We start from the raw sequence: 25,554 nt of genomic DNA on the forward strand, positions 1-25,554 counted from the left end.
TGTATCCAATACACAGTTAGATGGGACTAAGTATATTGTATTTAAATTAAATTCTCTCTCTCTCTCTCTCTCTCTCTCTACACACACACACACACACACACACAGTCATGTATAATCATTAGTCTAATCAAGAACTCAGTGAGGAGGTTATATTCCTCCCATTTAATTATCCCAGGTTTATAATCCATGGTTGAGGAAATCTGGAGATTAAAGCCCTTTTGCTGGCCTAGTCAGTAGCTAATGAAGATTTAAAATGAAAGCTTCCTGGTCTTCTTTCCTTTAACAGAGATGTTAGACTATTTTTCTAGTTGATGGCTAATTTATCAAGAAAAATCATTTAAAGGAGTTAAAAATTTCTATTCTCCTCTGACAGACATCTAGTATATTTCAGAAGTAGGCTTTAGATCGCTTAACATAATGACAATAGATCATTTTAGAAATTTGCATCATGAAATACAAGAATAGATTTTAATGTTGAAAAAAATGTTTCTCTAGTCAAAACAAGAAAAGTCAGTTTCTATATAAAATTAGGTGGTTGATTTGTTACTTGTAAGTATTTGAAGTAGCTGAAGATTTTGAGTAGTTGGGAATTTTTGGTTTTGTGTGGGGTTTTTGTTTGTTGTTTTTAGCTTCCGTGCTGTGACCACATGTATAAGATATTCCACTGGGGACAAAAGAAGCATGTTCTGTGATATTTTTGAGTGAAAACTTTGCTGAGTTCACTATAAACTAAATACACCTAGGATAAACTTGGGCACACTGTAGACTAGCAACGAACACATTGAATGTTAACTGTTGCTGAATCCTACAGCGGATAGGGACCTACAGACTCCAACCCAGAGATTGCTAAGGATCCCTCTGGGATGCAAACACAGATCCCCATGTAATATATGTATCCCACTAATGCAAATTTTTAAATTAGTTCCTAAATTTAAATTTTGGAAATTCCACTTAAAAACATCCATATTTACAGATTTTCTTGAACAAGAGGTAGATTTCCCCATACAGGGCTTACATTCCTGCGCCATCACATTTGCCTGGAGCTGAGTGTCAGCCACCCTCTTTAGAAGGGGTGTGTGATTTCATCAAACACCATCTTCCTTCCCTCATTTATTTTTTCTGCCTGCCCTGAAAGCAATCAGAATTTGGAACAGCAGCCCTACCCTAACACTCATGCTATAGAGAAGGAAATTGCTCCAGGGAAAACAAAGTCCTGATAATGCTGCATAATAAACAACCTCAAAAGCTCAGCAACATACAACAATAAGCATTTGTTTTGCTCATGTGTCTGAGGGTCAGCTGGATTCAACTACTCTGGGCTGAGTTTGTCTGGGCTGAGTTTGTCTGCTTGGATCTGTGTCTCTTATTCTCCTCCTAGCACCCCTAGCACCGGCAGATTAGCTGGGCAGCTTCTTTTATGGCAATAACAGAATACAAAAGGGCAAGGGGAACTCACAAGCCCTCTTAATGTCTAAGTTCATCACTACCATACCGTTACAATTGCCTTTTCATGTAGGCAAAGCAAGTCACAGTCACATGGCTAAACTAAAGTCAAGGGATGGAGAAATGTACGCTGCCCCTTTGATGGGAGGGACTTCAAAGTCACAGTATGGAAGGGAGTAAGTATACATTTAAATAATTAAAGCCAGTAGCCCAACCACTCTACCACTGCAGACGTATGCACTTACCCATTGTACAGCCTCTGTCAAGCCCAGCTTAATTCATTCGCCTTTCATTTCTGCTCCAAAACCACCTGATTTAGAGACAGCTTGTCTGATCTCATCAAGGAAGCTTTGCAGAGTCAAAGAGCATCAGAGCTCTTGCTTCCTAGCCTAGTATTCTTTGCTTCTCAATTTGATGCTGAAGTACTGCTATCTTACCTATGTGAAATAAAACAATCGCTGGTAGATTTTGCCAATGGAATTTCAGATTTTGAAAGAGCTTTATTAAAGCTTGAATGGCAATACAGACCTTGGCTACAAATCACTTATAAGGATGAGTTTTAAGTCCTCAAAGCAATCTGTTCCTTAATAATTCTCGGAGTTTAATTGCATCGTATATAATAATATGGAGATATGGCCCTAGAAACTTCCATTAGGGAAGCAAAGGCATTCCACTATTAGGCAACACAATTTACTTTTAGGTAGGAAAATCTCAACAGTCTTCCCATTACTTTTAGAATTGTACTTTCCTTGTTCTCTGCTTCTAAGACTTGATGCTCAAAAAGCTAATAAATCATTAATGGATGGAAAGAGGAAAAACAAAGCTTAGCAAATGAATTTTAACATACTAATTTGGAATATCATCTGTAAATTACCATTAGAATTCCTTAATTCCTTACAAGGAATGCTCCAGTCAAACAAACAGAAGCTTATTTTAAAGCCCTGCCCCATCTCCCAGCCTGCAGTGCCGCAGAGCACACCACAGGCAGACCTTCAGCTGTTCTGTAAGCCAGCGCCAGCCCATTGTCTTTCCAGGACCCCATCCTTATAGCTTTAGCTTTTCAGAAGTACTGTTGTCACCCAAGTAAAGTCTACCTCCCACCCCCCAAAATGAAGAAACACAAATATGGAAATTAGAAACTTCAAACACGTTAGGAGTTCGAAAGGTCCAAAGCTCCAAAGCTCCCCATAGTTTAAAAGTACACAACTTCAACCTTCCCCATTGACACACACACACACACACACACACACATCACAGGGTTCAAATCCATTCATTGCTTTTAACTATGATCCATTTCCAGGCTTATTCTGTTTTCTTGTGAGGAGGGAGGCTGTGGAGAAGAAAAGATAAATGGGAGTATCTGTGCCTCTCCTTTGCTCCTTCCAGGTCTAGGGTAAACTATTTTTCTTTCTCTAAAAACTTTTCTATCTATTATATATATATATATATACACACACACACACACACCACACATACACATACATATACATCCATTGTATATATACATACATATATACACACACACATATATATATGTATGTTTGTCGACAGCTTTGCTGGTTCAGGTATTTCCACATTAGCCAACCAGATGGGCAACGCTATGATGCCTCCTTGGCCCTTGTAGCTTCATCTGCTGTAAGTACTCAATGTTTATCATGACCCTTCCCCAAGGGGAGGGAAATGAACTGGATATTAAAGAATTCCATAAATAGTGTTTACCTCCATGCATTTCAACATATCCAGCAAAGACGAGAAATAGCATTTATAGATAAAGTACTTTTCTAGGTACTTTCATGCATTTTGAGAAATATAATTTATAGACAAGTTTGTTATGTACTTCATGGATTTACTATCACGTAAACTACACAACTATGCTAAAAGTTGGGATTTTCCTTTTGTAGGTGGGGGTGGGAAGAGACATGAAGTTGAGAGAGATGAAGTCACTTTTTCAAGGTCACAAATTTGGTTAAGTAGCAGAGTTTCTGTCATGATTTGGGGTTGGATGGGGGAGGCATGGAAAGACATTGGGCTATTGCAAGGCTCCTTTCTCCGTGATTAAATGCTATAATATGATCATAACTCCTTTTAAGTCATCCATCCAGTGCCTGTAAATTTACAGCTGTCCCTCAGTATCAGTGGAGAATGGGGACCCCCACAGATACCAAAATCTACAAGTGCTGAAGTCCCTTATATAACATGGTGTAATACTTGCGTATGACCTGTGCATATCCTCCTATATACTTTAAATCATCTCTTGGTTATCTATAATACTTAATACAATATAAGTGCTATGTAAATAGTTGTTATAGTGTATTGTTCAGGGAATAATGGCAAGAAAAAAAGTCTTCATAGGTTCAGTACAGATACAATGAACTATCTTTTTTGTCAAATATTTTTTTATCTGTGGTTAGTTGAATTCACGGATGCAAAACCCAAGGATTCAGGGGACAACTGCATCTGCATATGTGAGGAATAAAGTCAAAGTTATCTTCCTCACAAAATGGTTGATTTTTCCATTGCACATTTACACTTTTGCTTGTGTGTTTCTTTGAGAAGGTTTCTGAATATATTTTAAAGATATTTGGGAAAGCAGGAATACTGCAAAGCTGTATTTTTCTACAAGAATTTTTTTAGGACAAATTAACAGATGCAAAGGAGCACAGAATCCAAGAGCAGGATACGTTTTTAATGTCACAGTTTTAGATAATTCCAGAAGCTGTGCCAAAGAGTATAAAGCCTATCTTCTTCATCCATCTACGAGATAGGCAGAGGGAGAGATTATTTGCTTGCACAAGAGGCAGGGTCAGAAAAACCAGTGACCTAGCTCTCCTGGACCCAGTTGCAGCAAAATTTTCACCACTACTGTTTCCTACTTTTTTCTGCCATTAAGGAGTAAAAAGATACTTTTGCAGGGCAGGAGGAATATAATATAAAATTTTGTAAATTTGAGAGAGTCTTTGTCCTAGTTTTTGGTCTAACTGGAAGTCTACTCTAAAATCTAACCACAGCCCTTCTACCTCTTACAGTTATTTGGGATGCTTTATAAACTTCCTTACACTAAATACATATGATAAACAGGTTCATTAATAAGAATGGAAACACACCATCATATCCACACCCTTATGTAATCTCCTCTTCTTGACTACAGGCTGACCTAGCAGACTCGCTCTCTTTTTGGCTTTGATGAAGAAAGCAAAAGTCATATTGGACAGGCCCATGTGGCAAAGAACCGAGGGTGGTTTCCAGCCAATAACTCAAGGAACTCAGTCCAACAGCCTGCAAGAAACTAAACTCTGCCAACAACTATGGAGATTGTAAACAGATCCAACAACCACAGTAGAGCTTTCAGATAAGACCCCAGTCCTCAATCACATCTCGACTGCAGCACTATGATAGATCCTGAGATCTACTAAGTGAGGACTAGATTCCTGACTCACAGACACTGCCAGATAATAAATGTGTGCTATTTTAATTCAGTAGTTTTGGGGAAAATTTGTTACATAGTAATAAATAAAAAATACATTTAGCCTTAAACACAAAGGATATGTCAACTACCTCTTGAGCCATTAGTTTATTTTTCTTTAATACTCCTGGAAGGAAAAACAAAATTAATGAAATTGAATAGTGGATAGAAAACTGGAGAAACCTATATAAGGCAGAAATGTCTTATGTTCTAAAATGGATACAGACAGCAACAAAGAATGGCTGCAGAACTTTGGTGTAAATTCACTATTTGAGCATTGAGACGTCTTTGGAAAATGCAAGCTGAATTTTAGAACAAACTGTCTATTACTTTGAAGTGACATAACTGGATCTATGATGAAAATGTTTTCTGTCAACAACGCATTTCAAAAATAAAACTAACCCTGACATTTTTTGAAAAAGAAAAAGAAAAAAAAGGAATTTGCTTAACTATACTCTTATCACAACCTAGAATTTCCATTCATTCTTAAACTTAAAATAAGAGCATAGATAGAAAACCACTTAATGGTTAATAACCTATATGGATCAGGATGAAAAAACTAGACATGCTTGAATTTATACCTATGGATTCAGCAGAAAGTATGCTAGAGCTAGCTTTGTACTGGTTTGTGAGAAATAATTGTACGCATCCATTCTCTGTTTGACTTATTTCACTTAACATGATATTCTCCAGTTCCATCCATGTTGTTGTAAACGGCAGGATTTCATTCTTTTATGTGGTTATATAGCATTCCATTGTGGATATGTTCTACAATTTCTATGTCCATTCATGCCTTGATGGACATGAAGGTTGATTTCATATCTTAGCTATTGTGAATAGTGCTGCAATAAACATGGGTTTGCAGATATCTTTTCGATATACCGTTATGAGTGGGGTTGAGATGATATCTCATTGTACTTTTGACTTGCATTTTTCTGATGACTAATGATGTTGAGCATTTTTTTTATATACCTTCTGGTCATTTGTATGTCTTCTTTTGAGAAATGACTATTCAGATCCTTTGCCATTTTTTAATTGGAATATTTGATTTTTTCCTATTGAGTTGTTGGAGCTCCTTATATATTCTAATTACTAATTCCTTATCAGATGGGTAGTTTGTAAATATTTTCTCCCATTCTGTGGGTCATCTCTTCACTTTGTTAATTTTTTTTCCTTTGCTGTGCAGAGGCTTTTTAGCTTTATGTGATCCCATTTGTCCAATTCTGTTTTGGTTGCCTGTGATTTGGGGGTATTACTCAACAAATCATTGCCCAGACCAATGTTCTGAAGCATTTCTCCAATGTTTTATTTTAGTACTTTCATAGTTTCAGATCTGAGATTTAAGTCTTTAATACATTTTGATTTGATTTTTGTATATGGCAAGAGATAGAAGTCTAGTTTCATTCTTTGCCATTTGGATATTCAGTTTTCCAAGCACTATTTATTGAAGACACTGTCCTTTCCCTACTTTATGTTCTTGGCACCTTTTTTGAAGATAAGTTCACTATAGATGTGTGGATTTATTTCCGGGTTGTCTATTCTGTTCCTTTGTTCTATGTGCCTGTTTTTATGCCAGTACCATGTTGTTTAGGTTATTACAGACCTGTAGTATAATTTGAAATCCAGTAATGTGATTCCTCCAGTTTCATTTTTTTGGTTCAGGATTTTTTTGGCTATTCTGGGTCTTTTGTGGTTCCATATAAATTTTAGGATTATTTTTCCTATTTCTGTGAAGAATGTCATTGGTATTTTGATGGGGATTGCATTGAATCTGTAGATTGCTTTGGGTAGTATGGACATTTTAACAATATTGATTCTTCCAATCCATGAGCATGGACTATTTTTCCACTTTTTTTGTGTCCTCTTCAACTTCTTTCATCAATGTTTTATACTTTTCATTGTAGAGATCTTTCACTTCTTTGTTTAACTTTATTCCCAGGTATTTTATTTTATTTGTAGCTATTGTAAATGGGATTACTTTCTTTGTTTCTTTTTCAGATTGTTTGCTGTTGGCATATAGAAATGCTACTGATTTTTGTATGTTGATTTTTTATCCTGCAACTTTATTGAATTTGTTTGTCAGTTCTAAGAGGAGTATCTAGGATTCTCTAGATAAAACATCATATTATCTACAAACAAAGATAATTTGACTTCTTCTTTTCCAGTTTGGATGGCCTTCATTTCTTTCTACTGTCTGATTGCTCCAGCTAGAACTTCTAGTACTATGTTGATTAACAGTGGTGAAAGTGGACACCTTTGTCTTGTTCCAGATCTTAGAAGGAAGGCTTTCAGTTTTTCCCCATTCAGTATGATTATAGCTGTGCTTCTGTCATATATACCTTTTATTGTGTTGAGGTAAGTTTCTCCATACCTAGTCTTTTGAGAATTTTTATCATGAAGAGATGTTGAATTTTATCAAATGCTTTCTCTGTATCAATTGAAATGATCATATGTTTTTGTCCTTTGTTCTGTTGATATATCACATTGATTGATTTGTGTATGTTGAACCCTCCTTGCATCCCTGGGATGAATCCCATTTGATCATGATGAATAATCTTTCTAATGTGCTGTTGAATTCAGTTAGCTAGTATGTTTGTTGAGGATGTTTGCAACTATAGTCATCAGAGAATTTGTTTTCTTCTTTTTTTGTGTCTTTGGTTTTGGTATTAGGCTGATTCAGGCCCTGGAGGAGTTTGGGAGTACCCTCTCCTCCTTGATTTTGTGGAATAGTTTAAGTAGAATTGATATTAGTTCTTCTTTGAATTCTTCATAGAATTCAGCAGTGAGGCCATCAGGTTCAGGGCTTTTCTTTGATGGGAGACATTTTATTACCACTTTTTTCTTGTTATTTGTTATTGGTTTATTCCGGTTTTGGATTTCTTCCTCGTTCAATCTTGGTGGGTTGTATGTGTCTAGAAATTTATCTATTTTTTCTAGGTTTTCTAATTTATTGGCATATAGTTGTTCATAGTAGTCTCTAATGATCCTTTGGATTTCTGCAGTATCAGTTGTAATGTCTCCATTTTCATCTCTGACTTTATTTATTTGGGTCTTTTCTCCTTTTTCTTAGTCTGGCTAATGGTGTGTCAATTTTGTTTATCATTTTTAAAAACCAAGGTTTTTTTTTCATTGATCCCTTTCATATTTTTTTGTTTCAATTTCATTTATTTATGCTCTGATATTTATTTTTTCTTTTCTTCTACTAATTTTCTCTTTAGTTTGCTCTTGTTTTTCTAGTTCTTTGAGATGCATTATTAGGTTGTTTATTTGAAGCTTTTTTACTTTTTGATGTAGGCACTTACTGCTATAAACTTTCCTCTTATTACTGCTTTTACTGTATCTCATAGGTTTCATCTGTTGTGTTTCATTTTCATTTGTTTTGAGAAATTTTTTAATTTCCTTCTTAATCTCTTGCTTGGCCCCACTAGTCATTCAGGAGCATATTGTTTAATTTTTATGTGCCTGTATATTTTCCAACTTTCCTCCTATTATCGATTTCTAGTTTTATCTTGTTGTGGTCAGAGAAAATATTTGGTGTTATTTCAGTTTTTTTGAACTTTTTAACACATTTTTTGCGGTCTAGCATATCGACAATCCTCAAGAATGATCCATGAGCTGAGGAGAATATGTATTCTGCAGCTGTTGAATGAAATGTTCTGTAAATATCTATTAGGTCCATTTGGTCTAGTGCAGACTAAGTCCAATGTTTCATTATTGACTTTCTGTCTGGATGTCCAATGCCAAAAGTGGGATGTTGAGGTCTCCAGTGATTATCGAATTGGGGTCTATCTCTCTCTTTAGCTCTGGTAGTATTTGCTTTATATATCTGGGTACTCCAATGTTGGGTGTATATAGATTTACAATTGTTATAGAATTGATCCCTTTATCATTATATAATGAACTTCTTTGTCTCTTTTTATAATTTTTATCTTGAAATCTATTTTATCTGATAGAAGTATAGCTACTTGTGCTCTTTTTTGGTTTCCATTTGCATGGATTATCTTTTTCATCCTTAATTTTCAGTCTATATGTGTCTTTTACAGGTGAAGTGGGTTTTCTGCAGACAACATATAGTTGACTCTTATATTTTTTATCCATTCAGCCACTCTATGTCCTTTGGAGAGTTTAATCCAATCACATTCAATGTTATTATTGATAGGTAAGGACTTACTACAGCTGTGTTGTTATTTGATTTCTTATTATTTTGTGGTCTTCTCTTTCTTTCTTACTTCCTTCCTGTCTTCCTTTGTTAAAAGTTATTTTTTCTGATAGTGTGTTTTAATTTTGTGCTTTTTTATTTTTGTGTATCTGTTGTAAGTTTTTTGACTTGAAGTTACCATGAGGCTTGCAAAAAACATTTTATAATCCATTATTTTAAGCATATTACAACTCTGCTTATGAACAAACAAGCAAAGAGAAATCTAACAGAAATTCTACACTTTAACTCTACCCCTGCTGCTTTTTAGCTTTTTAACTTTTTGTTGTTTCCATCCATATCTTTTTATACTATTGATCTCTCAAAAAGTTATTATTTTTGATAGGTTTGTTTTTTAGGCTTCTTACTCAAGATGTAAGTGGTTTATATGCTGCAATTATAGCAATAGACTATTCTGCATTGGTATTCTTACTGTTACCAGTGAGTTGTATACATTCAGATGATTTCTTATTATTCATTATCATCTTTTACTTTCAGATTGAAGAACTCCTTTTAGCACTTCTTGTCAGACAGGTCTGGTGTTGATGAAATCATTCAGCTTTTGTTTTTCTAGGAAAGTCTATTTTTCCTTCATGTTTGAAGGACATTTTTGTAGGATATAATATTCTGGGGTTAAGGTTTTTTCCCTTTGGCACTTTGAATATTTCATGTCACTCTCTCCTGGCCTATAAGGTTTCCACTGACAAGTCTACTGCTAGAAGTATTGGAGCACCTTTATATGTTATTTTTTTCCTTTTTCTTGCTTCTCTTGGGACCTTTTCTTTATCTATGACCTTTGAGAGCTTGATTATTAAATGCCTGAGTGTTATTACTATATGTGCACTTAAGTGTTGATCAGTTAATACCAATTTGATGGTGACTACATGTGGTGCTTATTTTTCCATTCTTGTGATATACTTCACTTGGTAGAATGGGTTCCAGCGCCATCCAGGACAATACAAGAGGTGCTAGATCACCATTGTTTTTTTGTGGCTGAGTAGAACTCCATGGTATACATATACCACATTTAATTCATGCACTTTTAAGTAGCTTCAATCCAAGCATTTCTTTAACAGCAGACAAGCTATGTGGCAGAGTATTAGAAAGGCCTCTTGTTAATGTGAGCTTGGAGCTATGTGCATGTGATGATAATAATAGCGTCCTTTAAATAACTACAAGAAGTACTTTGACATTATTAGGATTTTTGAGACTAGTTCCATCATAATAACGCTACTGCTTTTAAGATTTCTATAAAAATAGCTATTTTACTTCTCTTTGTCCCTCAAGTAAATAAACAAGGAGAAAGGTGACAATATTCATGATTAACTCAGAACAGAAATGCATTTTAAAGCCTACTCATGAGAAATTGCTAGAAGATTAAGCTATGAAAAACTCTAATCTAGTTGTATTAATAAATTTTAATGATCGTGTAGGGAATAACAAAAACCCACTGGATTTTATTTCAATAGATGTCCTCAAGATCAGTAAACCTGCCATTTTTGCTTTGGGTTTCAGAAATGCATGCACAGTTTGCATTGCTTTCCTTCCTCTGCCTTCTACCCTTTCAAAAACTGAGCTCAGGGCAATGCTATAATATATCTATTTCATTTCTTTTTACCACGGCAAGAGCAGAGTGTATGCATAGGAAGTGGGTTAGCACAGATACAAGTGCACACAAAAACCACATGCCTGAAAAGGGGCTGTGACAGCTAAGATATATTTTTTAAAAGAAACATCTTCTAAAAATAAAACAGTTTCTTTATACCAATTACAAATTTATACAAACATAGCAAAAATATGTTTTCTTCAACTGTCTTATGCCCACCTAATCAGGGTATGGAATTAATGCTTTGAAAACTTCATAAAGTTCATAAGGTTTATAAACTTTATAGTATTCATCTAAAACTTTAGAAGCATTGATATTTTTTTCTGAGGCTATTAGAAAAAATACATCCTCTGTATCTTTTGGAAAATAAATAATCGTGTGATATCTGTTAAGTATATATTTGCCATAACATTGTCTTAACTATATGAAGAAAACAGCAAATGATGCTATGATTGCTAATTAGCCACATGCAATATTAAAAAGAATGAATTCTATATACATGTATATTTGACCAAGGACTCATTTCCAAAATATAAAAATTAGACTTAAAAATCAATAAGAGAAAAACTGACAACACAGTTTAAAATGGGCAAAAACATTGAGTGAGTTTGAGATTTTCTGTTTTTTTTTTCTTTTTTTCTTTCTTCCTTTTTTTTATGTTTGCTTTTTTGTATTTCAGTTTCTCTTCTAGGAATTTGCTTGCTTTGGATATTTTTTTCTTGTCGATTGGTAAGAGATCTTTGTAAATTAGAGATATTGGCCTTTCTTGTTAACCTTTATTATAAATATTTACCCAAATTATATTATTTATCTATTGGATTTTTAATTATTTTTCATAATGAAGATTTAACTTTTTACATACTTAAATATTACTGTCTTTCCTTCTATAACATCTGGGATTCCTCTCTTAAGAGAATAGCTTAAAAATTAAAAAAAAAAAAGAAACATAGTCAAACTAATAAAACCAATACCAGTTCTGTGAAGAGACTACTATAGTAGATAATCCCTCTTGAGATCCCAATTAAGAAAAAATGGGAGGAAGTAAAAAAATTCAAGAGTAAGAATGAGAAAAATGACTTAGTCACTAATTGAGGAAAGATTTTAAAAGCCTTTAGATAAAAAGCAACAAATTAGATGTCAGCAAGAGGCAACAAACTTAGGGCAACTGCCTTGGTCTTTTCAACAAGTCAATGTCACTATCAAAAGGGGAGGGGAATGGCCAATTAAAGTCTTAAGAGACATGACAACCAAATCAATGTGCCTTCCATGATTAAATTCTGAATTGATCAAATCAACTATAAAGGAAAGGCATTTGGGGAACAACTGGGGAAATATGAATATGAACTGGGTGATAAAAGTTATTAAGGAATTGTTGAATTCAGTGTGTTAAATGATATTGCAGTTATGTAGGATGATATTCTCATTTTTTGGAGATAAATGCTGAAGTAGAGATGAAAGGTTATAATTTCTCAAACTTAAAATAATTAAACATAGTCGGAGGATTTATGGGTGTTCATTGTATTCTTTTTGATACGTTTTAGGCATGTTTAAAATATTTAGAATAAAATTTTAAAAACTACACAGTAGAGGGAACCTACAATTGAATGTTACATGCAATTCTAAGGCAAATCTTTCAAAAACCTAGGAGAATGGGTGATATTCTTAGTACAATATGAATTATTAAGAAATTAAAGAAGATGTGGAAATCTTGATTAGACCAATCATCATAGCAGGGATTTGAAAGTGATTATAGATCTCCCCTTAAAAAATGTACCAGGACCAGATGGTTCCACAGCTGGGTTCTATCCAACCTTTGGAGAACAAATAATCCCAATGTTATTTAAATTATTACAGACTGTGGAAAGAGGCAGAAAGCTCCCCAATCCAATTTAGGAAGCCAAAAAAATCTTCCTGGTAAAATGTAATGAAGTTAGTTCCAAAAAGAAAAGGTACCAATCTCACTTATGTGTATAGATGCAAAATTCTCAATGAAATACTAGAAAACAGATTTATTTCTATGTTGCTCTCTTTAAGAAGCAAAATAAATAGTTATTAAGATGTAATGTTTTTATATAGCAAGGTGTATTTCTGTGAGAAGAGTGCATGCCTGGAGTAATCAACATAGTAGAAAAGAAGTGAACATTAAAATGCCTAGAAAAGTAAAGTAGGAGGGTTTAATTATGCACGTAAGAAACAAAAAAGTTCCCATCCTATATTTACTAACCACTTCCTTCTTCCTCCTATGAAGCCAAAATCTGCCTCTGAGTAACTTTTACAGATGGATAATAAAAGATACCAGCACATTAATTCCCTAAGGCTATCCTACAAATTAAAACCAAAACAGGATAAAGAACCCTGAGACTGGTTTCCAATCAAAAATATTCTTTTCTGTCAGCCATGTACCTCTATGTGAGCTATGCCTCAAGGATTCTCGTAGACTAACAGTGATGGAATGCTGCACCCCATGTGTATTGGCAAAATATACAGCCTGGCAGAGTTTCACATTCAAATCATATTAACTTACATAATTTTCTTCCAAGGAGGGCTCTGTCTTCTAAACACAGTAACAAATGGGTATCAAATGTAATACTTCTTCCCATAAACAACATGGAGGCACTCAGCCTTGTCAAATGGCTCTAGCTCTGGCAAGAATTAGTGGATCCCCGTTAATATCACCCCTTTCAAACTATATTTTTCTTGTCACTGTTTAACATTCCCTTGGCAAGGTGAAGAAAAACATCCCTTATGAAATAGTATTCAGCCAAAAGGCCACTGAATATAAATTCAATTGTTTTATTTTTTTCTTGGTTTTGAAAACCAAGAAATGCCATGGCAAAGCATTTTTCCTACATTTGGCTTACAGTTCTGATACTTCATTTACTTATTGCTGAATAAGACAAGCTTTTTACTTTTTTCTTATGAAATATCAATTTTTATAAGATTTTATAAAAGAATATAAAATGTTAACATGGGTCCTGAAAGACTCCATCTCCAAAATCTTACCCCCCGTCCCCACCCTTCACCCATAACTACCAATACTATTTTATAAGTCAATTCCTCTATCTGAAATTGAGCTTTTTGGAGTCAGGAATAATATGCTTAGCTCTGTACCTTCCTGGCATAGTGTGAGATCCTGCCCACAGTTGATATTCCATAAATGTCAGATGAATGGGGTTATTCCTCCTGATTAAATGGCTTGGTCCATGCCAACTCAAATGAACAAGAGAATTAGAACTTGAGAAAACTTGGTGGCAGTTTATGCATTCTATATACTAGAAAATACAGAACAACAGCACAAGCTTGATTTGAGGTCATTGAGCAAAGATTGCCACCATATTTCTAAAATGCCTATTTGGAAATTTGTTTAAAAAATACTGGATATGGGGAAGTTGGTGACAATATAAACAAGTCTGGTCATAAATTTATAACTATTGGAACTGAGTAATGGGTACATGGGGGTTCATTATAAAATTCTATTTTTGCATATGTTTGAAATTTTCAGTTAAGTTTTTTTTTAAAAAATAAAAAGGTATAAAAGATAAAATAAAATGCCTACTTGTGGACTTTGGGAGCTTCCTGAGTAGTCCATCTAGAATTTTAGACAGTGAGACATGGGATAAGTAGGCTAAACAGTCCCATTATATACTTTAAAATTCAAGTGAAATAGTACATGTGAAACTGTATTCCAAGCTGTAACACACTATGTTATTAAATAATATTACATAATAATGGGTTAATATTATGTTACAAGGATTATATTGTTATTGCTATTATTGCTCATGAAATTCAAGAGTCATTGATTTGGGTTAAGACATTGTCTCCACAAGGCTTATGGTGTCCCCAGTCTTGGCTGTAAAATAATATGTATCCATTCTGCTCAACACAAAGGTTCATTCTCATATGAGAATCAAATACATTAAAAGCCATAATAGATTTTTTAAATTCCTAAGTTATCTTCAAGCGTAGTAATAATAACATTTATTGACGTCTATGTGGTAAGTACTTTTAAGAAATTTACACTAACTTACAGGACTCTCTCAGCAGCCCAGCTACACACCTAACTATTATTATGCCAGTTTTTCAGATTAGGAAACTGAGGTTTACAGAGGTTAAGTAACTTGTTTAAAGAAAAAGTAAAGTTGGGATTTGAGCAAAGGTAGTTCCAGAGTGTGTACTTTAACCACTATTCTACAATATTATAATAGAAGCCCTTGAAGACTCATTTGTTCTATCAACTAGCTAGCTGTTCTCTGAAAAATGGCAACCAGGACGGATATGTTTCTGTAATGTTATCTCTTAAAGTGAAAAGGTCCCAATGTAGAATGCAGAATGTAGCAGGGTGAGAGGATTTTAAAAACTCGGGGCAAGATGAAGTCCAAGCAGAATTATGAGCCAAGAAACTTAATGTACTTCAAGACATTTTCATAGATCTACCTTTACAAGGTATCTTAGCTAAGTCTCTCCAGGGACCTGAGAGATGGGTGACCAACAGAGAGTCCGATTTTCCCAAATCAGCAGACCTGAAGTCACATTTCTGCCCCAAAGAATGGCTGTGTCCATGCTGCAAGGACAGGGGCAGAGGTGCATTCTCAGCTCTCTCTCTCTCTGGCATCCAGAAGGAAACTTAGCTAAAACCTCCATGAATGTCAATGGCTGAGCAGAGTCCTGGTGGGGGGCATCATTATTGACATGCCCCTGGTGTGAGAGGTCTACTGTCAACACCTATGTCTGCCTTCCTCCTCAGAGTGACCCATGGAACTGACATCATACAGGGCATGGGTAGGGCAAATAGAACATTGATAGACATTCATCAAATCCTCTCACGCTGGGGCTCTGGGTGCCCTCCTGAAGCTGGAAAAAAATACAAGTAGAGGTAGTAAAGCAAGGACAGGTGATTTTCTGCTTCTTGAAAGGTTGGAGAATGGGTTGTGTGGGTTTTTCAGCATTTTTGTATTAGTGAGCTGCCATACCCAGGACACATTCTGATGTATTTTTGATTACTACAGCATACCCTTCTCTTCTCCTTTCTGTCTCTCTCTGTCTCAGGCACATTCAGAACTCTGACTGCACAAGCCCATCTGAGCCCTTGGGAAAGTCATGCATACACTGATATTTACTGAGTGCCCACTATGTGTCAGGCAGTGTTCTGAAACCAGAGACAAAGATTAGGTACTTCTTCAAATTCATTCAAAAATGCTTAATGTATTATATCAAGAGAAGATGCATTTAAAGGCATCAACACAGGACACAGCTGTGAGAGGGTACGGTTGGAGGGGATCGTTCCTACAGAGATCTTCATATGTCACCACAGGGGCAACCACCTACTTTGCGTACCCTTAAAGGTGACTGTGTTCCCATATTGAGTACCAATACGAAAGGACACAACACAGCATACAGTTCTTTGTTATGTAGGGTGTCTTGGAACCAGATGATGTTTCAAATGGCACTTTCTAAATTTTCCAGAGCCTCTGCCCATCATGATTGCTAGAATGTGCTAAAATATCCCCAATCAGCATCTCTGGCTAATTGAATCCAAGATAGCAGAGAGCTGACTTAAGTGCATTTAAAAGCTGCTTAAGGATTCTTTATACCCAAATGTGACCTTGTGTTAAAACCATACATTATTGGCTTCAGAAAACGGCAGGGTCATGGATCCACAAAAAAGCTGCTAACAAAAAATCCAGAATACTTTTAGAGAGGCTGTCCAGACCGGCATCCCAGGGGCCAGGTCTGCTTTCCTACCCACTCAGCCCCACGTTAAGTAGGAGAACCATCCTGGGAGCAACTCAGGATGAGAGTTCTTGGAACCCTTTAATCAGATACCTAGAGACAGAGTGCGGGCCAGATGACGGTGCGGCAAGGGTGGAAACAGAGAAGCAACACAACTGTGAAGCCCACCCCGTACCTGCCCTTCCTACCTAGGAACCCTGCAAGTCGGTCTTACCCACTCACCCTAATGCCACCCAAAGTCTCTTACCCCACATTACCCTTATTTATTGGTTTTGAGTTCATATTGGTATCTGGGGAACTGTCTCGTTCACTTGTATTTGTTTATTTGTTCACTTGGTTATTTGCTGCCTTCTACCCCCACCGCCAAAAATGTATCAGCCCCACATACCCCTAAGGTAGGACTGGTAAGTTCCCCTCCGTATCCTCAGTTTCCAAAGCAGTGCCAGCTGGCATACAGCAGGCGCTTAATGAATACTGGTTGAACCTGTGAATGAATGTGGAAACTTACTCCAAGGCCCTGAGTAAGGACTTTGAGCAAAGACTTCCAAACACTGGCTTGGGCGATGCTGCCTGGATCCCAGCCACCAGACCCTTCATAAGCTTTTGACCCCTTCCCACGGGTGGAAGGGCGACCAGAGCTCCGCCCGCACCCACTCGCCAGACCCGGAAAGTGGGGGTCTAACCCGCAAGCGCAGCCGATGCTCCCACTCCCGGAGCAGCCTCCAAGCGGGGATGACCGCCTTGGGCAGGCCCCGCCTGGAGCCCCGCGGCGGCCCCCCGCGCCCTCCCCCAACGCCTGCAGTTTCCCGGGGCGGCGGGGACAGCCCCGGCCGGCCAGCTGAGCCTGGGTGGGCGGCGCAGGCCTTAGCCGCCCCACGCGCGTCCCGCGGCTCCCGCTGTAGATGCGCCGCTGCCGGGCCGCGGCCGCCCGCCGAGTTGGCCACGCGCGCCCGCAGAAGCGCAACGTTTGGAAAGTCGTCGCGAAGCTTCATCGGAGGGGAAGGGGTGGGAAGAGTGGGGGTGCAAGAGAGAAAAACCCGCCTCTTGAGAGTTGAGCGAGGAAGGGGGGGGAAAGGCTCCGAGTTCCGCTTCCTGAACGGCGGGTGGGTAGAGAAGGTTGGCGCGGGGAAGACCGGCGGGACGCGCGCTCCGGGCCCGCGGCGCTCTCGGCGCGGCCGGCGATGGCCAGCGAGCGGACCCGCAGGTTCACCCGGAGCCTGTTGAGACCTGGGCAGGCGGCCGAGCTCCGGCTCAACGCCGCGTCCGCCGCCGCGGTGGCCGTCAGCAGCCGGCAACAGCAGCGGGTGAGTGCGGCGCGTCCTCTGCGCCTCCCCGCGCGCCCGGGGCGTCCAGGGGGCCCAGGACTGGCCTCCCCGGAAGCCCGGCGCCCCCCTGCCCCTGCAGCTCTCGGGTCCTCTCCTCCGCACTCCCTCCCGCGCCGCCTCTGCGGGCGCCCCTGGTGCCATCTCCGCTAGGCAGCGCCACCGACGCGTAAGGACCCGGGACGCATTTGGGGACTCGAGACCCTTAGACGAGCATCTGTGTGGGCAGCAGAGGCGCAGCGTGGGAGAAGATGTGCCCGGGCTTTGGGAGGTGGGAGGGGACGGGAATGCAGCCGCCAGTCACATACATTGGCGCTAGGTAATGCGGGTGCCAGGGTGTGGGATCTAGAGAATGGACCCCCCTGGTCCTCTGCGCGCCCCCCTCATTCAAGAGCAGTGCGCAGAGTGAAAGGGACGCGATCCGCGGTCCTCGCCCTAGTAGAGCTGGGACCCTCCACCCGCCTTAACTACCGCGGAAACATGTACTTCGCACAACCCTCCACCACTGGATGAAAACCCACAAACCACTTTATACCCCCTCAGCAAGGGCCGGGGGAGCAGGCTGGAGGAGATGTGGGTCATTAGGTATCCAGCGGTTTCTGGTATTTTTCTAAGATGTTTCGCGGGGTTCTCCCGCCAGCGACGCTTTACTGGTTACTTCCTTATTGAAACGCCTTCGAAGTGCTGGGTGATTTCCGCGGGAAGTCCCTGGGGCAGGTGCCAGCCATATGCCCAAAGCACATCCATACCCCTCCAGATGTACGTAAGTTCCAGTGGGTGCCACACTCCAGGGTAGGAGTGGCAAGAGGGAAAAAATAATAATTAACTCTAATGGGAAGGGGAAGCGAGTGAGAACAGCCTCACAGCAAGACCCGGGCTCCGCCGCCGAGCTCTTGGCCTGCCTTTGCTGGACCGGAATCTGCGTTGTGTGTTTCATTTTCTTTTTTTTTTTGCCAGTAAATATCATTAGGAATTAAACAGCTCTTTTTAAGAATGTCAAAGAAAGTGTTACTCTTGCCAGTCACCAATGAGGAGGGAGCCAAACGCTGCCCCGAGCCAGTTCCCACAGCCAGGACTATTCTGTGAAGCCAGAGGTCGGAAAGTTGAACAGGACGGAAGCAAATTGCCTGGCAGAGGGAAGGGGTGGCGATGCCCAAGGGGGTGGAGGTGTGACAGGAATTGGTGGTCAGGGTGCCTTCTCTCTCACTGACCACTGGCTGCAGTCTGGAGTCACCCGGAGGGGATTCAACTGTTGGCTCGCACTGTGCCGGGGGCAGCCCTGCTTCTCATATCAGCACGCACATGTTCAGGGCAGGAAGGACGACAAACTGTCAAACAGAACATTTAAAAAAAAAAAAGATTCAGTTCAAGTAAAAGTAGAGATAATAAGAAAATCTTCGGACGTGCATAGAAAATACTTTTCACTTTTGAATGATCATCCAGGATGTGGCTTTGTCATTTTCTGCCATTCGCTTTACAATAACTTTATTTTGCAATTGGTTCATTTGACCGACTCTCAGTAAGGCTCTAATAGAGAAATACAGCATTCAATTGGAATAAATAGCTTTAAAATGTTGTTTTTGATTTGTGTTTTATTAAGTAGGTTCTCCTAGAATTTTTGTTGCTCTGGAATTTCTATAAAGAATAGATATCCTAGCTACCCCTTTACACACACACACACACACACACACACACTGTTTTCTCCAAAATTATGTCAGATTTGAAATCCTAGGGTATCTTGTCAAAATGAATAAACTCAATGTCTTAAAAAGAGGTGGGGGAGGGGCGATCCACTGGCAAAGGTATTCCTGCCTCCCCCTGCTTCACTTCAGCACCTTGGCCAACACTCTGAAACCAGCTTTTGCCAAGACATTTCATGGGATCTTACACATCTAGTCAGGCAGTTTTGGCAGTGATTTTGGCAGCAAGAAGACATGTGCTTTGCATTCCATTCTCTCAGTTAGCTCTTGAAGGGAAACAGGAAGGTGATGTGTTCTCTGAGTTGGCATCCAAACTCGGTGGGATTCTGTGGGGCAGAATCCCTTTTGAACCTAAAACCTTGTAACTGGACTGTGTTGAGGAGCCTAATCTTACCTTACATTGATCCAATCCCTTAGGTCTCTTTATATCTGTTGCTTCAAGTCCTCCAAGCCTGGTTGTCAAGGGATAAAAAGAATAGAGTAAGGGTGGAAAGATTATGGTAGTCCACTTCAATACAGGCTAGAACTGCGTGTGTGCATTGGAGCAAGCTATCATCTACTGAAAGATATTTTAGAGATACTAGAAAGTCCTGCTGAGAAAAACTATCTCCTTACTAGATTTATATGGTCCTCTTTCTGAAATCTCTTTTTGTGGGACCCAAATCCTCCAGAATGTTACAGGGAGATTGTTGTAGGGTTTGAACGCTGCTCTATCCAATAAGGTTGCCAGGTTAACAAGGTAGCTTTGGTCTCAGAGAATGGAATATGTATTCACGCACACACACAACAGGAAGGCTTCAAAATGTGTTGGATGACAGACAGCAGAGATCAAGGAGGTGCTGAGCAAGGGCAATGACCAGGGGAGACACATTTTAGGGCAGATGTTGAGAACAGTGGAGGTGTACGCCAAAGCAAATTTAATTTCAGTTTTAATCTAAGTCACTGCAGTAGGCTTATGTGCATGCAAACTCCTAGATAGGACCCATCTTATTCTGCATCCTTCCCAAGAACAATTATGAACAAAAACTATACATTTCAAAACAAGACATATTTGCTCCTTAGTTGTCCTAAGATTTCCCCAAAGAAAATAAATGAATGACAACTCATGTAAAGACCAATTCACAGGCTCAAGTCAAGTTTAAATAATTTCCTGAGATCTCATTCCCAGTTGTTTCATAAAGCGAGTTTCTCTGGGATCCAATCTCAGCTCTGAAATGATTAGAAAGAATTTCTCGCGTGTCAGGACTGGAGTATTTTATTACTTTGCTTGAATATGCATAGCATGTTGGCCTCAAAGTTGTGATGCCACTAATTAGAATATTTTTAAAGAAGCTTATCTTTTAAAATGGATGAAGTATATCTGTACTCTAGCATGAATTCATTTATTATAGATAGCTTTCTACAATTCATTAAGCCAAAAACTTAGGATTTGTGTACTTTTCTGCATATATACTATATTTCATAACATTTCAAAAGAAAAATAGGTTTTTAAAAAAGTATAGAGTAAGTTTCTGCAAACACTCATCAGATCAGTCACTTTGAGACGAATGGAGTTTTATTTGTGGAATGTTGTTAGGTGGGTCAGAGCAATGGAAGACTTCGGATAAGCTGGAAGGGTGAGAGCTCCTTAGGGTCAGATGATGGAAAGGCAGTACAAAGGCTGGTGGAAGTTCACTAAAGATCAGATTATCATTTGGTCAATTTTTCCCTTAAGCCTTTGATCTACTTCCTAGACTGGAGCATAGCACTTTATTTAGATGCACTCTATAATGCATTTGTGATATACACTATATTGTTACACAGAAACTCCTCTGCAACTCATTTTTCAATTATATCTAATTTTTTAATTTATTTCTTTTAAAGAGAAAACATCCTTCCAGAAGTGATTATATTTAACCAGTATATTTTCTCCCTCCTGCCCCCAGAAAGGGTAAGGGGTAAAGAGAGGAAAGTATTTATTTCAGTAAATTCCATTTCCTTGCTTTGATGTTTCCTAACTCTTCTGTTCCCCAATAACACTTTTGATATTTTAGAGAGCTTTGAATAAGAAGCAGAACCTTTGACCTACCACGGAGCTTTAATTGAGAAATAATGAATATGTGAACATGTTTACATGAAAATGAGGAATTCCTAGAAGGAAGAATTTCCTCCCCTCTGAACTTTATGGCATTTAAATAGTTGAGAGTAGGAGGAATTTTTAAAAATTGAGTGGAGGATACTGGACTCTCCCAAAAAGTCGAATGCTAGATGCAGAAGTGATATTGAATCAAAGTGAAGCACTTGTTTCACCATTGGTGTCCAGAGTTAAAAGCAACATGCAAAGTAAAGACCTGTTTGTTTGGCACTCACAGCACAGGGATTTTTTTTGTTTGTTTTCTCTTTTTTATGGTGTTTTTTTTTTTGTTTGTTTGTTTTTTTGACAGGGCTGTTTATGACAAGAGTATTTATGGTTTAGCAGAAATCACACGTTTATGTTTTCATATGAGGAAAGTCCCTTGACCTCTTTGCCTGGTGAAGAAGTCAACACAAACTTAGTTTACAAGATCAAATGTGAATGTTATTGATTGTGTCAGCTAGTGTTTTTGATTTCTCAAGGGCTTTGAAGAAGTAACTTTGAAAACAAATGGTAACAGCAGTGGGTTCTAGGAAACTTCCAGAAGTATCAATAAAATGAAACAATGAGTCAACATGTATGGTTTTTGGCTTTTTCTCTATACCCAGATTCTCTAAGGCCTGCCATAGAAAAAGAGAGCAGTAATAAATGTATTATGGTAAACCATTTGTTGAGAAGGTTCAGAGTGCCTGGCACAGTGTTAAGTGTCTTATTTAATTCTCAAAGCAATCCTATGAGGAAGTTATTATTGTTGCAAAATACAGAGGAAGTCATTGAGATGCACAGGGTTAATTAAATACCTTGCTCTAAGTAACTGCCATGGGACCTCTTTTGCATCCTGAATAGTAACTAGCAGAGGGTTACTTTCTGTTATAGTTTTCTTAGCAGTTTCCAATAGCATCTCCAGATTGGTGGACATGAGGAGTTCGTGTTGGTTGGTGTTGCCTTCTGATCTACCTAAGATTGAGCTCTACCTAAGGAACAGGAAACTTGTTCTTCCCACTAGTGTTTCAGAGTACCTGTCAGCATTCACCCCAGGGTTCCTCTGAGGTTAGTAGCAACAACAGAGGCTATTCCAAGTACCCTTAATACTAATAGGAACTCCCAAGGCAACTGGAATCTCAATTGTTGAGTCCTTAAAATATGAACTTAGTCATCCCCATCTCCTCTGTCTGTCAGAGCCTTAAGCACATTGTGACAGGGAATGAGATTAATCTTTCTCAAGTCCACCTTTAGGAGTCTTTGCTTTTCCGTTCTCAGTCGCTTACCTTACACCAGCATAAGTCTGAAACTTCCCTAAGCATTGTGTGTCCTAGAGCATGTATTTCTGAAACTGCCCTTTATAAAATCAGTAAAAAGCCATAAGGTGGGAACTGTGGTGGGGATCTGAACTCTGCAAAGGTATAGGCATAGTTAAAACATATATGTAACTAGCCATTTTTCCCTAGCTTGCTTTCCTGTAATTTCTTAACACTTGGGATTCACATAGCTGACAATCATGAAGATTCTTAGCTTTCTTCATTGCTCCCATAGATAACATCACCCTTGTCAAACCTAAGGCTGGTTTTGAGACATCTTCCAGACCTTGCATTCCAAGGAACTAACTGACCCAACCAGACCAGTGGCCCATACCAAGGAACCAACTCAACTGGTCTTGCGAAATGGGAACTGACTCAACACAAGAAGAAACTTTCTGCTTCTCAACCCTATGAGTTCATCCTCTGCCAATCAGCAAACCCAATTCCCTAGCCCTTTGCCTGCCAAACTATCTTTAAAAACCCTGCCTCCCAAATTCTCAGGGAGATGGATTTGACAAATTCCTCCCATCTCCTTGTGTGGTGTCTGTGATATTAAACTCTTTCTATGCTGTAACCCCGGCTGTCTCAGTGTATTGGCTTCCTCTTGAGCAGCAGGCAATGAACCTGCTTGGGCAGTAACATTTCCGTTTAACTAGGTTGCAGTGGGATTCTTTTTTCACATTATATCTTATTTGAAGAAGGGATTCTAAGTGTCTTACAAAGATGCATGTAAGACAACAACAACAAGATATAGTAAGTAAGGAGGCAAAAAGCAATATTAGCCAAAAAAAAAAAAAAAAAAGCAGTATTAGGAAAGTTAGATGTGGACAGGTATAGGTCAATGGAGTAGGATCAGTAAATGAAATGCATAACTGTTAAGTCCTATAATCTTGCTAAAGGTGCTTCCTAGTGACCAAGTCAACGAGGAAAACACCATCACCCATACGATTTAAGAGGTTCATAGATAAAAGAAAATAATTTTCTCTAGTCATACTCAGCTTTACATTGTGCTGAGACTCAAGAGACAAGACAATTTTTTTTTCCTGTGGTTTTCGTAAAGGGCAGCGTGATGTGGTCGTAGACTCTTACCGTTCAGAGTGTGGTGTAAGCACCAGCAGCATTAGTATCACTGAGGAGCTAGCTAGAAATGTAGAATCCTAGGCCTCACGCCACTTGTATGAATAGTGCATTTTAACAAGATCTTCTAGTGATGTAAGCACATTAAAAATTTGAGAAACACCAACATAACCTACCTCTTCAGCCACATTTTTGCAGTATTTCCTTATATAAAGGCAATTGTATGAGGGTCCAATACAAGGTGGTTTATTCTACAACTCTTTGAACATTTCACTTGAAGCAGAGATAAAGTTTAGACCACCTAAGAATGAAAATGAGATTTGGCTCATTGTTAAATGATTTTAGAGAAATCTCTTATTTGTGTTTTATTTTCTCCTCCCTCTAGCACCTTCACTGTAGTATGAATTTAATTTAAGCTTGCAGGTTAAGGAAAATATTTCATACCATACATTAAATAATTGCAATCTAAATCATCAAAAGTTCTCACCCTGGGTTTAGGGTAAGAGTTCATACCCTAAAGATATGTTTCAAGGTGAGACAAATGTTATTCCCCACATCAGAGAATTTTAAAACAGAGCCACTCCAACCCATGAAGGACATGTGTTATGAACTCAATGTTTGTGTCCTCCCAAAATTCATATGTTTGAAGCCTTAACCCCCAATGTGATGATATTTGAAAATGGGGTTTGGGGAAGGTAATTAAGGGTATATTAGGCCATGAGAGTGAGACCCTCATGATGGGATTAGCTGCTTTAAAAGAAGAGGAAGAAAGAGAAATTGCCCTGTCTCTACCACGTGAGGACATAGCAAGAACACAGGAACCCCACCATGCTGATCTCAGACTTACAGCATCCAGAACTGTGAGAAATAAATTTCTGTTGTTTAAGCCACACAGTGTATGGTATGTTGTCATGGCAGCCCAAGATGACTAATACAACATGCAATAATGATAATTTCTTATTGCTTTATATAATAAGATCTGTATTGCTATCATATTGAAACTCTTGGGTATTTGAAAATAATTGGTTATATCAGAAAATCTGATCACTAGAATCATGAAGATGTTTGTCTCACAGTTATTGAGTGCCATAAAACATGATTTCTCTTGTTTGCACTTGATTTTCCCATATGCTATAATGTGCTACATGACCTCTTTGATTGGCTGTCCTTAACCGCCATCTTGGGATACTTTTCCCTTGACTGTCCAAGTTGGAGTTCCATATGCACTTTTAGCAAGTTGGCAATAGCTGGTTCTAGTGAATGGGAGTTGGTATCAGAAATGTCAGAGCCTGTGGGTTTGGAGGCCAGAATTCCAAACCTGGCTCTGTGACTCTTGGTGAAGTCACTTGTCTCTTTGGAGCCTCAATTTCCTGATATGTGAAATTAGGGATTAGATGATCAGGTTCTTGGCATCTGCCATTTCTTTGCCCCAGAGTTCTCACGGTTTTTCCTCCTCATCCCTCAGGTCCTCAAATGTCACCTCAGGAAGGTAATCCTGGGTCATCCCGTGGAAGTATCGTCCCCCAGCCTCCCCTGCCTCAACACTCTCTGTCTCATTACTCTGTTTTGTTGTCTTCACTGCTCTCACCACCACCTAAAGTGATCAT

General features: G+C 38.7%; 1 protein-coding gene across 2 annotated transcripts in view; it reads left to right on the plus strand.

Annotated features, from left to right (window-relative positions):
• The first annotated feature begins 17,524 nt into the window (after window positions 1–17,524).
• Window positions 17,525–25,554, plus strand: part of DOCK10 (dedicator of cytokinesis 10) — a 251,705-nt gene continuing 243,675 nt past the window's right edge. The window contains exon 1 of one of the 2 annotated variants that reach the window (XM_069466706.1): window positions 17,525–17,741. In XM_069466706.1, the coding sequence (XP_069322807.1) occupies window positions 17,619–17,741 (123 nt within the window). In that variant the 5' untranslated portion in view covers window positions 17,525–17,618. The remainder of the gene's footprint in view (window positions 17,742–25,554) is intronic. The other variant, XM_069466724.1, reaches the window with a different exon arrangement.

Source organism: Eulemur rufifrons, chromosome 1, assembly GCF_041146395.1.
Source record: "Eulemur rufifrons isolate Redbay chromosome 1, OSU_ERuf_1, whole genome shotgun sequence".
NCBI classification, from domain to species: domain Eukaryota; kingdom Metazoa; phylum Chordata; class Mammalia; order Primates; family Lemuridae; genus Eulemur; species Eulemur rufifrons.